Raw genomic sequence first — 11,316 nt, 5'->3', positions numbered from 1 at the left:
AAAGAAAATGTAGTAATCTATATAGTGGAATATTACTCAATTCTGAGAGTACTGACAGGCTGCAGTATGGGTGAACCATGACAACAGGCTAGGTGAAAGAGGCCAGATATGTTCACACTGTGATTTCATTTACATGAAATGTCTTGAATTGGCAAACCCACAGAGACAGAAAACAGATCTGCGGGTGCCAGGCGCTGTGGGGAGGGACTGCTTAATGTGTATGTCCTTGTAGGGTGATGAAAATGTTGTGGAATTAGACAGTGGTGATGACTGTACAGCATTGTGAATGTTCCAAATCCCATGGGATCGTATACTTTAAAATGGTTTTTGAAACACAGTTAAAATCCACAACTTAAAAAAATAAGTGAATTAGAAAATAGAAAATGATAATTGCACTTCTCAGCTATTTTTTGGATGGAATAAATGTGCATAACTCTGACAAGCTCAGTAAAGTGAGTGAGACACAGATGTGCTAAAGGGAATTAGAATAATGATTCGCACAGATATATATTTTTAAAAGACACATAATCCTGAAAACCTTAATGTAGCAAGGACTGGGCAGGGCACGCCCGGTGGGTGTGAGGACTCTGAGCTGGCTTGGAGGAATCTGCTTCTGCCTCTTTGTTTCGGACATAAGAGCAAATTGCACATGAGGGATGGCGGGTGGGGACGAGAACAGACAAGCAGCTGCGCTTTACCCACTTAGTGCCTCACTCCATTTGGATGGGAGTGTAGAAACTAATTTCATCCTCTTGTCCTGCCCGTGCAAAAGTTGGAGTGGTTCCACAGTAGATGGATTCAAGAATACATATGCCCGACCCTTAGAGAACTAGATGGTCATAGGGGCTCCAAACCACTTTGGAGGCACTGGTGCGGCTGACATGGCTCTGTCCCCGCAGGCTCTCCTCCAGCAGTGACCACACCACTGCCTGGGTGCCAGGTCTTCATCTGCCCCTCCCCACGCCTCTACTCCTCTTCCCCGCCCCTGACAATCTCTCCTGCCTTCCCAGTTAATCCTGCTCTTCCTCTCAAGTCCAGCTCAAGCCCCACTTAATTTAGGATTTACTCTGTACTATCTCTGTATTTTGTTTCTGTGTCTGGGACTCATCTCCAGGCAGAGAGCAGTTCTGTGGTGACCAGAACCTCTCCTTGTGATTCCAGGGGCCCCCCACCATCACGTCCAGGCTTTCCTGCCTTCCAGTCATCCTTTCTCTGTTCTCACCGCCCTGGTGGTTTTCCTTTGCTGGACCAGTCTGGTGGTGACAATCTTAGGGTGTGATGTGTAAATGAGAGCAGACCCACGAGAGTCTTCATGCCTAGGGCTTCTGTTGGTGCAGCTGCTGAGAGATCTTCTTTCTCTTGGAGTTGCTGAACTAGTGAGAGCCTCTAGGGGCCAGGGCTGCCAACTCTTAGGATCCTGTCTGAGAACAAAGCCGCACAGGGCGGCTTTGATGTGTGTGTGTCCAGATTGTAATTGCGCTGGATGCTGGCGCTTTCCCAGTTATGAGCACCGGCAGCTTGCCTGCTTGCTTCCAAGTGGAAGTGTTAATGCACCTCCCATCACTCACGGTGGGCAGAGGCTGAGCGGGAAAGAAATTTGTCAACTTGCAGTGTCTCTGGGGTTAAGTATTTACCTTTTGCATTAAAAATTGTTACTGTTGTAAAATACATGCAACACTCACCTTTTAGTGGTGTTTAAGCGTAGAGCTCAGTGGCATTAAGTACGTTCATATTGTTGAGCAGCCATTACCTCCATCCATTACCAGAACTTATCATCTTCCCAAACTGAAACTCTGCACCCATTAAACACTAACTATCCTCATTCTTTCCCCAACTCCTGCTCACCATGACTTGGTGTATCTATGAATTCGACTACTGTAGGTACTTCATGTAAATGGAATCATACAGCATTTGTTGTTTTTGTGACTGGTTTATGGCCCTCAGCATGCTGTCCTCATGGTTCATCCACACTGCAGCAGGTGCCAGAATCTCCTTGCTTCCTAAGGCTGAATAGTGTGTGGATGAACCATTGATGGACACTTGGATGGTTTCCACTCTCCGGCTACCATGAATAAAGCTGCTGTGAACGTGGGAGAACAAATGCCTGCTCAGTCCAAGGCCCAGCTTTCTCCCTGGGCCTGCACCCAGTGGTGGGATTTCTGGGTCACATGGTAACCGGTTAACTCCCTAAGGAACTGCCAGGCTGTTCTCCACAGCTACTACAGCAGGCTCCAATGTCCAGCCTTTTTTTTTTTTAATATTTAATGGAACTGTGGTTTTGCTGGGAAAAGAGCTTAAGCCATTAGCCCATTTGCTGCAGAAACATTTTAGCTAGAAGCTTCGGCCTGAAGCAGTTCTGTCTTCACCAGCACCATTCATAAACTCCTGGTCTGTCAGTCTGACAGCTCAGCCGCACCTCAGTCCAGGGTGGAGCCGGCCTCTCCCACCTTCTAGGGAGGGGAGTGGGCAGGCACGTCCTGACTGTGGGTAACCTGTTTCCTCACACCCCCTCACCCATCCATTTCGGTGTTTTTAGCAAAAATGAAGTTGCCTTCTAATCCTAACATACTGTTGCGGAGAGGCTGCAAAGGCTATTGTGCACTCACAGTGCATCCCCGTCAGATACATGAGTGGCTGTTTGACTCGCTGTCCCCCCGCGTCCTCTCTCCAGCCATTAGGAACTAAGGTGGAGGGTGCTTGAGACAAGAGGTTGGGACAGGTGCTGTTTTATAAACACTTTATTTCTTCATCATCACCTCATACAGATGCTGAGGTACCACCCTCTCTTTCCATTTGGTATGCTCGTGACTTTTTGTGGTGTTTTTCCTTAAACAAAATTTGGAGTAAACACTGTGTATTGCCAGTTAGTCTTCTAACAGTAATTTTAAAATGCTGTTGTATCGTCAATGCAAGAAGACAACACCAACAGTACAGTACGAGGGGGTCACACAACGTCATGGCGGGAGGGGACTCACGGAGGTGGGTGAGACCACAGCAGGGGTGTGGACATGCACCCAGAGGCGTGCGGGTCAGCAGGAGCAGGCAGCCTTGCAGCCCAGCCGTGGCCTCTGTGCCTTTCCAGGTGCTGCCGTCTCTCCCTCTAGGACAGAGGAGATGCCTTGTCTACTGGCTTCGTGGTTTTTTTTCATTATGAAAAGTTCACTGAATTCGACAGGCTGAAGCATTTCAAAAATTCTTAAGAAACAAGAACACTGACAAAATAAAATTAACTTAAAACACACTAATTCAACGTGGAAATCAACCAAAGCAAAATGTTAACAGTGCAGATTTAACAGATAGGCAGTCAGTGTTGCGCGTGAGGGTGTTCAGAATCTCTTATAATGTACATCTTTAAAACTTTCATTTTAATTTATTTATATCATATTTACCGTTTAATATACTTTGTGTAAAAAAGATGGAGACAAAAATAGTTTTCTGAGCTATGAAAAAAATTAAGTTCTTACAGGCACATTTACTGTTTCATTCTAGAAACATCTCAGGTTCACAGGTTGAACATTCAGCAGCTGTGTTGTTTTTTAAAAAAAAACATTCTTTGACCTTGGGAAAATCAGATCTCTCCTTTTGGGGCAGAGTTCAGTTGATGACGAAGGTGTGATTATGCAAATTACAGTGAATTATTCCGGATAATCCATGCCAACCTGCATCACACGTGCGGCTTCTCCCCCGGTGGCTCCTCATCACCGAGCTCCTCCAAGGAGGTGGGTTCTCCGGGTGACGGAGCTGGTGAGGCAGTTGGGGGGTGTGGGGCCCAGCGGGACGGAGGGCGACGGTTTGCTGGTCTCTCGGGCCTGGAGAAGCAAGGCTCTAGGGACGGAGCGAGTGCAGAACAAGGTAGTTCCTTCAGAGTGGAGGAAGAGAAAGACAGGGTTACGAGAGGGACCAGTCCTCCAGGAGGGCATGCCCCCCACACAGACTTCTCTCAGACAAGTGCAACAGCCCAGCAGGTCTGAATGCTAATACAGACATTGCTCACGGAGAATATGTTAAGAAAGACTATGAATTCAACACGAATGACCATTGCCAACAATCACGGGAAGATAGCAAATTGTGATGAAAATGTGGCATGAGATGGGTGTTAAGTGGCTTTGGAATTGGGCCGCAGCAAATGGAAAGGGGAGTCAGAGGGGCGAGTGGTCTGCATGGCCCCGTGGGCCTGTTCCCGCCTGGCCGTGCACGTCATTTGAGCCTTCTGAAGCTTCTAGTCAGTTGCCGTGGCCAGTCCTGGGAGGCCAGCCTTCCTGCGCCTTGGTCTGTGGGCACCCACAGAGGGTCCCAGGATGCCATCCAGCTGCATTAGCAGTGGGGCTCACCTTCAAATCAGCTCTGCTGCTGCCTGTTCCAGGTGGACTGGCACTGGGTGAGACCCCCACAACAGGGATATAACACTGCAGGCAGAAACTTGGATGGAGGCAGTTTTATCTAATGACTCTTAACTGGCAGCCGCATCAAAACAGGGGAGCCCGACTGCGCTCGTGCTTCTGTGCTCCGGGCTCCTGCACCTTCCAAGAACCCTGGGGCTGGTCACCTATAGTATGTCCTCTCAAGGCCACTGCTCCTGTTTTGGTTTTACAGACTGTTGAGCCACTCATCCTTACTGTGCAGCCAGGACAAAGGACACCCAGACTCGGGATCTGCGGGCACAAAGGTGGGGCAACTGTGGCAGGAGGAAACGAGTTGTCTACCCAGATGACACCCACACAACAGGAGGCTGAGGAGGGAGACCACTGGAAGAAGACCATTGTGAAGAACATGGATCAAGGACCCTCAGAGCCACTCCAGAAGTAAGTGGAGGGATGTGAAGAGATGTGATGAGCATAGCAGAGACCAGACGAGGAGCATGTGGCCAGCAGAGTGAGGAAGAGACAGGAGGGAGAAGGTGTGGGCAGAGCACAGGAGGGTGGGGAGTGGGTGCTGCCCGGGGCCAGCAGAAAAGAAGCACTGACACACGATGATGCTCATGTTGCTAGTTCTGGTGGCTTTTTACATGACTGCAACCTTTTACGAGCCCCAGCAGCAGAGCTCTTATACTGATGGAAACCATGGCAACCAGAGATACCTTGCCTGTGAAAACATGTCAGCACCAAAACAGCAGAAATAAAAGGGTATGGGGGACAGCAGATGAGAAGTCTGCTACTGCTCGGGGTCTTTTGGTGTCTCAAGAGGTGTGTGTGGTGGGGGTAGATTGCTGGAGTAGGTTTTTGGACAGCACTGTGGCCCATTTCTTCCGAGCTGATGCTGAGTGACAGGGGTCTGTTAGTGCCACCTCTTCACTCGCATTTGTGCATTCCTGCAGAAAGAAAGGCTGTGTGACCATGAGTTAAGGGGACACAGTTCTCCTCCATGTCACACCAGCACTTGTGAGCAAAGGATGCTCTCTTTTCCTGAGAAGCCCCTGCAGTGGAATAAGTTAAAAAAGTAAGAATTCAACACACCTGGCCAGTGCCAACACAATAGGGAGACAGTAATGGGGCTCTCGTCCTTGGAGCCACCTCTCCTAGAAAGGGCCGCTGTAGCCATTCTGTCATGTTTTGTGGGCCACATGCTTGGTCTTTGAGAGCCAGGTGAGTTTAAGGCCAGCAGACAAGGGGAGGTAACCATCCTTGATCGGAAACAAGGCTGGTGTTTTCTCATGCTCCTCGACCGGGGCTCTGAAGGTGGTTCTGCAGTTTTGGGGCAGGAATGACTGTTGTGTGTTGACAGAGTAATCGAGCACTTGGTCAGTTGTAGTGACCCCTGGAAGGTCAAGATACATTTGTATTTCTTCACTCTAGTGTGGTTGTTGAAAACAGAGGAAAGCTTCCTGTGTAGCACATGGCAGTGCACACGCGCTGCCAGTGTCAGTTGTCGGTGAGCAGGCGCAGACCATGCTCTGCTCAGACCCTGCAGGCTAGTCAGTCCCCGCAGCCCAGTGTGCCTTTACTGCACAGGAGAGGAGTCTCTGCACAGAGCAGTCAGCACCTGGCGGGGGTGGGGGTGGGGTGGGGTGGTTTGTGGGGGCACGTGGGGGCACGTGGGCCTGTCCAGGCTGGCCATCTGGCCCTTCATATATGGATGCTGGGCCAGCCCTGAGCTACACAGCAAGCTCTGCAGACAGTGGAAAGAAGGAAGAAAGCACTTACGGAGTGAGGCGGGCTAGAGTCCCCAGGGGGCAGTTAGTAAGACAGTTTGGTTCTGGATAGAAGAGACAGACAAAAGAAAAGAAAAGCAAGTAGGTTGGAAAGTACTTTAAAAGAAGAACAACAGTAAAGGTTTAAAATCAACAGGCCCAGGTGGCAGCTCCAGGAATGGCCATCCAGAGAAGTGAGGCTCAGCAGAAGTGGGCATGTAGGCCGGTCTCTGCCCAGCCACGCAGGAGGGGCTTCACAACAGCAGCCTCTCGCTTCCGCTGCCTGTCCTCCTGTTCTTCCTGAGTTGCCCCGTGGCACAGAGCATTTCCAGTGCCCTACAACTGCTGGTTTTGAAACAGAGCCCATTAAACAGCGAGACTGGCTTAGTCACAGTGACCAAATGACTGAGGCCCAGACTAAAACTTTCCCTTCAAATTTTCAACTGAGACATGCCCAGATTCTCCTCTCTACCCTCGTCCTCCTGTTCACAGCCTCTGTCTGCATTCGTGCTACGACTCCAAGAGAAACAAAGGAGCAAGTAGCTTGTGGGGTGAGCATGAGAGAGGGGGAGTTCCCTGCGGTGCCCGGGCCTTGGGGTCACCATGAGCACTCGGGGAAGAGGCCCCATGGGCTTAGAGGAGGGCAGGGTGGAACAGAACTTGTTCTGTGGAGTTTGGAATGCAAACCCAGAACTGCCACACCATCTAGAGAGGGACTCATTTAGTAAGACAGCTCAGGTGAGGAATCATCCCCTGAAATCTAGAATAAGCCATTTCCCACAGCAAAAGGAAGATGACCATGATATCTCAGTACTGCCCAGGGAGCTCCATGCCAGTCTGAACCCCTGACACTGGCCCTGGGCCCCCTTTAAATCGGCTCCACCTTTTCTAGTAGCAAAGAGATTTTATGGAGGACCAAAGAGTGGGGCATGGCTCTGTGCAGGTAAAGCCATCTCTGAGTGGTGTGATCCCATTATTGAGCCATTTCCTTTATAGTCTCGCATTCATTTGTGACTCAGCATTTTTAGCCTCCAAAGTGAAACCTATTTTGTCTCTAATACAAATGAACACTGCAGCCAAGCCGAGTAATGCTCTGGGACCAAGATCTCAGTCCCAGGAGATGGGGCACTGTCCCTGCTAGCTCCCCTGCAGCAGCAAACCACTTACCTGAGGGTGGTTTAACACCCCCTGAGGGAGGGGTGGGGTGACAGCAGGCACCATCTGTCACCTGAGAACAGGCAGCCTCCTCCTCAGAGCACACAAACAGCTTTCCCACAAAGACACGTACCTCTGCCAGGCGTAGGCCACAGACGATCACTATTAGGGTGAACCGCATAGCATTGCCATTTCTGAAGGTCACTGGCAGTTTCACATGGTTTCATCTACTTCAGATTTAACTCTATTTTGAATTACACTGGGAAGCCACACATTGCTTATCCCTCTGTGGGATGTGTGGATGGTAGGGGCCTCAGGTGACATAGAAATACACCTCTCCCGCTCCTGAGCTTTTCTCTCCTCACCTGTGCAGCTGGAGCTGCAGGGCCTCGGGAGGGAGCAGCCAGGGAGCCGGAGGGTGTCTCTGCATCTCACCTCCGCCATCGGCTGACTGGCCTGGAGAGTGCCCGTGGGTGTCTGGACTCCACCGTTGGGGAGGTTTTGCATCTGGCTTCCTAGTGGGTCAGGCCTCCCCCAGGTCTACACACAAGGGTGTCTGACTCACAGCTGGAAATGTCCTCCAGCCCCACTATTTTCATGCCTGGGATTATCATCTGACTTCGTTTATTTTGCTTATTCCTGCCGCAGAAACAGGAATTGATTTTTAAGTGGGGTGGTCCAATTATATCACATGTGGAACTGTGAATAACTTTAAGTAATGTGTGATAATATTTAATTTAATTTAATGTGTGGTCATAGGTAGCATGATAACAATAGGTGAGGTGTAAGGGGGATAATGACAGTAATCTAGTTGTATGAAGGCATGCTGTTGACTTGATCCATTCGTCTCACCTGGTTTTTACTGCTCTGAGAACTCTTGCACACAGAGAGGGTAACGGGATCTGTGAGACATAAGCGTGCTCTCGGCACTTAAGTCAGCACTGGGACCCACACATTCTTGTAGGTCTGACAGGAGGTGTCCTATGTCCACCCTGTCAAAACCCTCTCATCCTCAAACACACAGCTGTAGCAGAAAGCCTGATGCTGTGCACACACGATCCCAGGACACAAACTCATACAGAAAGAGGGCAAATAAGACCTCAGGTGAAAAGCCCAGATCAACAGACAACCGTGGATCACTGAGCCAGAGCAGAGGACCTGAGTCAGTCCCTGAGCTACTTAAAGACCACCATCTCCTTGTCTTCAGAGGAGCACTGAAGGTGGTAAGATGAGTTTCTCTTCTAAGCAGCAGGTCGTGACTTGGGTTCCTGCTTATTCTGTCCTCCCAACACCCTCCTGAACTCAGGTGACCTGGTACACAGCCCCAGGGTCCCCCTTGCCCACATTGAGAAAGACCAGTGGTGGGGGCATGGTCAGGGGAAGACTCAACCTCCATTACCTCGATGGACCCTGGCTCGGCCTTGACCGCTGTTTCTCCCATGTGGTTGTCACTGCCAGTATTTGTGGGGCTGTAGGCAGCCTGCCTCCGCTCCTCCTTTAAGGCATGTTCCAACAGCTTCCTGTGGAGGATCCGGGCCACGTTCTCGGTGAGTGTGTAGCCAGGGGGAGCAGATAAGTCCTGCCTCAAGGGCGTGCCCTCTCCCCCCTCCTCCCTGCATGTCTCTGAGCCACCCCCAATGGGGCTGGGTGAGCGGCCCCGGGAGCTGGGGCTGGTGTCCTGGCCTGGACCCAGCTCTGGCCGGGGCTCGGCCGACCGGGACCGACTCGCAGTCCGCACCCCCTTCTGGAAGGGGTCCTGCACCACGGGGCTGTGGTCAATGATGCTGAAGAGGCTGGAGAGGCCGTCGTTCATGGCGGTGTGGACGGGGCTCTCGCGCGTGGTGGTGGAGCGGGCCCAGGCAGACTCACCGCACCCCTTCTGGGCCAGCCCCGGGGAGGCCCTGCTACTCGACTGGTCCACTCTGGGAAGGGGCTTCCGTTGCAGCTTGGGAGACCCATACTTGGGGGAGCAGCATGTGCGTTCAAACTTAGCCTGCACCTTCTCGATGGCAGGGGCCACCTGCCTGTTCCTGAGGCCACGGGAGGGAGAGGACGCGGGCGTGGCGCCGCCTCCTGCCTTGGGCGTGAGACACTTGTGTGGGCTGCCCCGCAGGGCTTCCGTCTGTAGGCCCACACTGATGGTCTGGACAGTCTGTGTTCCTGTTGTCCGGGACCCATTGGTCTGGCAGGCCGTGTCCTTGACCAGTGGCTCCCCGGGGCTGGAGCAGGCGGTGCTCCTGACTGAGAAGGCTACCTCCTTCATATCATCACTCAGGTTTCTGGGCATTTCCAGGCTGTGCAACGGGGAGGAGAAGCTGAGAGTGCTGTCGAGGGGCCGGAGTCCCCCCTCCGTGTAGTCTCGGGGGTGCCTGGAGGGGGCACAAGGCCACCTGCTGAGCACATGTTCAGAAGGGCTCCCCTTGGCATCCCCGGGGCCCCCTCGGACCCTGCTCTCACCGACCCCTGCCACGATGCCATCCAGCCTCCGGATGGCAGGTGGGCTGTGCAGCCCCCTCCCCCCAGCCTGCTCAGCACAGACGAGGTTCCGCAGGGGCTGCTTCTGGCAGTGCTCGGGGTTGGTCACGGTGTCCGTGGTCAGGGTGATGCTTGTGGTGAGGTACCAGGCGGCATCAGAGAAAGGTTCGGTGCTGGCCTCGGGCCGTGTCCGCCCCACCTCGGTCCTGTCCGCCCAGGGGTCTAGAGGCCTGTCGTCCCAGCTTTTGCTGTTGAACTCCTCGATGTACTTGAGGTCATCAGGGGACAAGGGTGGGGTGACGTCCTCCTTGCTGCATGTGGGGGGCAGGCCCTTCTCTGGCAGGAAGGGAGAGCCATCCATCAAGCGCTGGAACTCAGACATGGATGACACAGACACGGCCCTGGGGAAGGGGAGAGGAGCGGTGTGAGCTGTCACCAGCTAGGGAGCCATGGCCCCGAGACCCCCAACCCAGCGCAGCCCACGGCCTGCCCATGTGCACTGTGCTGACGGTCTCTGCTTGGGCTGACCCTTTGGGTTTTTATGGCTCTGGAATTGATGCAGGAGCCTTGGACTGGTCAGAATTTACTACGGCTGACTTTCAAAACTGTAGGGGTGGGCGTGGTGCTCCAGGGTAGTTGGAGTTGAGCTCCAAGTCCATTCCGCACTGTTTTGTTCTCAGCCTGCAGCAGCTCCACAGGAAGACGGGAAGCCTGGCTGTGGCCTGGCCTCTCCGTCTACTGACAAGCACCCTTAATGCCAAATCTGCAGGAGTTTCCTGAGTTCTCGCCTTAGAGCAGACGTGACTACACCACAGTCCAACCCCGATGGCGTGGCGGGGAGGAGAGGCCACCACAAAGTAACTGTCAGCTGATGTCCCCTCTACCCGCTCGCCTCACCTCTGTCAGCTCAAGCACTACCAGTCTCCCAAGGGCAGTGGACGGGGTGTTCAGGCTGGTGCATGATCCCAACACCATTTCAAACAGACGTCCCCTCTGGGCTCACTTCTCCCCTTGCCTTCTGCTCCATTTAAACAAATTTGCTTATATGGGCCTTTTCAGACATGTCCCACCCTTACATATGTGGGTTACTAGAAAATGATTACAAACACCAGCTACTTTATATTTACTTCAAGGATTACTCTTGGTAATACTGTAATAAGTCCTCCTAGGAGAGCTTTTAAACGGTCAGTCTAAAATGTCTCATAGCATATCAAGAGAGAGTTTTTTCCAGGCTTTAAATCAAAAGAGAGGGGTTTCCATGAACTTTTCAAAAACCATTTAACACAGTTATCCCCTTAAATACACAGCTCTTGCACGACAGTAACACATATGAACATGGTGCTGGCCTTTGCGTTGTTAACGATCTAAATACCGTATAATAAAGCAACTACTTCTCCACAAGTTTTACTCTAAGTCATTTTTGAAGAGTCACAGTGCATGGCTGACTATAGATAGATAGACTTTTAAGACCAGGAGGTCTTTCCTGCAGTAGTCTGTTGTCATTTCATCAGCCTTACTTACCTTTGAAGATTTCCCTTGTGATTGTCTTCTTCCTATAA

At 51.8% G+C, this 11,316-nt stretch overlaps 1 protein-coding gene across 4 annotated transcripts in view; it reads right to left on the bottom strand.

Annotated features, from left to right (window-relative positions):
* Positions 1 to 2,800: 2,800 nt before the first annotated feature.
* MTCL1 (microtubule crosslinking factor 1) overlaps positions 2,801 to 11,316 on the bottom strand; it is a 110,253-nt gene continuing 101,737 nt past the window's right edge. For 2 of the 4 annotated variants that reach the window (XM_068993719.1, XM_068993720.1), the window contains 3 exons: positions 11,279 to 11,310; positions 8,682 to 10,158; positions 2,801 to 3,859 (listed from right to left, as the gene is read on the bottom strand). In XM_068993719.1, coding sequence (XP_068849820.1) covers positions 3,665 to 3,859; positions 8,682 to 10,158; positions 11,279 to 11,310 — 1,704 coding nt within the window. In that variant the 3' untranslated portion in view covers positions 2,801 to 3,664. Of the gene's footprint in view, positions 3,860 to 6,153; positions 6,193 to 8,681; positions 10,159 to 11,278; positions 11,311 to 11,316 lie in introns of those variants that run through there. The other 2 variants (XM_068993721.1, XM_068993722.1) reach the window with 1 other exon arrangement.

Source organism: Capricornis sumatraensis, chromosome 21 (assembly GCF_032405125.1).
Source record: "Capricornis sumatraensis isolate serow.1 chromosome 21, serow.2, whole genome shotgun sequence".
In the NCBI taxonomy this organism is placed as follows: domain Eukaryota; kingdom Metazoa; phylum Chordata; class Mammalia; order Artiodactyla; family Bovidae; genus Capricornis; species Capricornis sumatraensis.
Note: the sequence above shows the minus strand (reverse complement) of the source record. Positions and strands in the feature narration are given on the sequence as shown.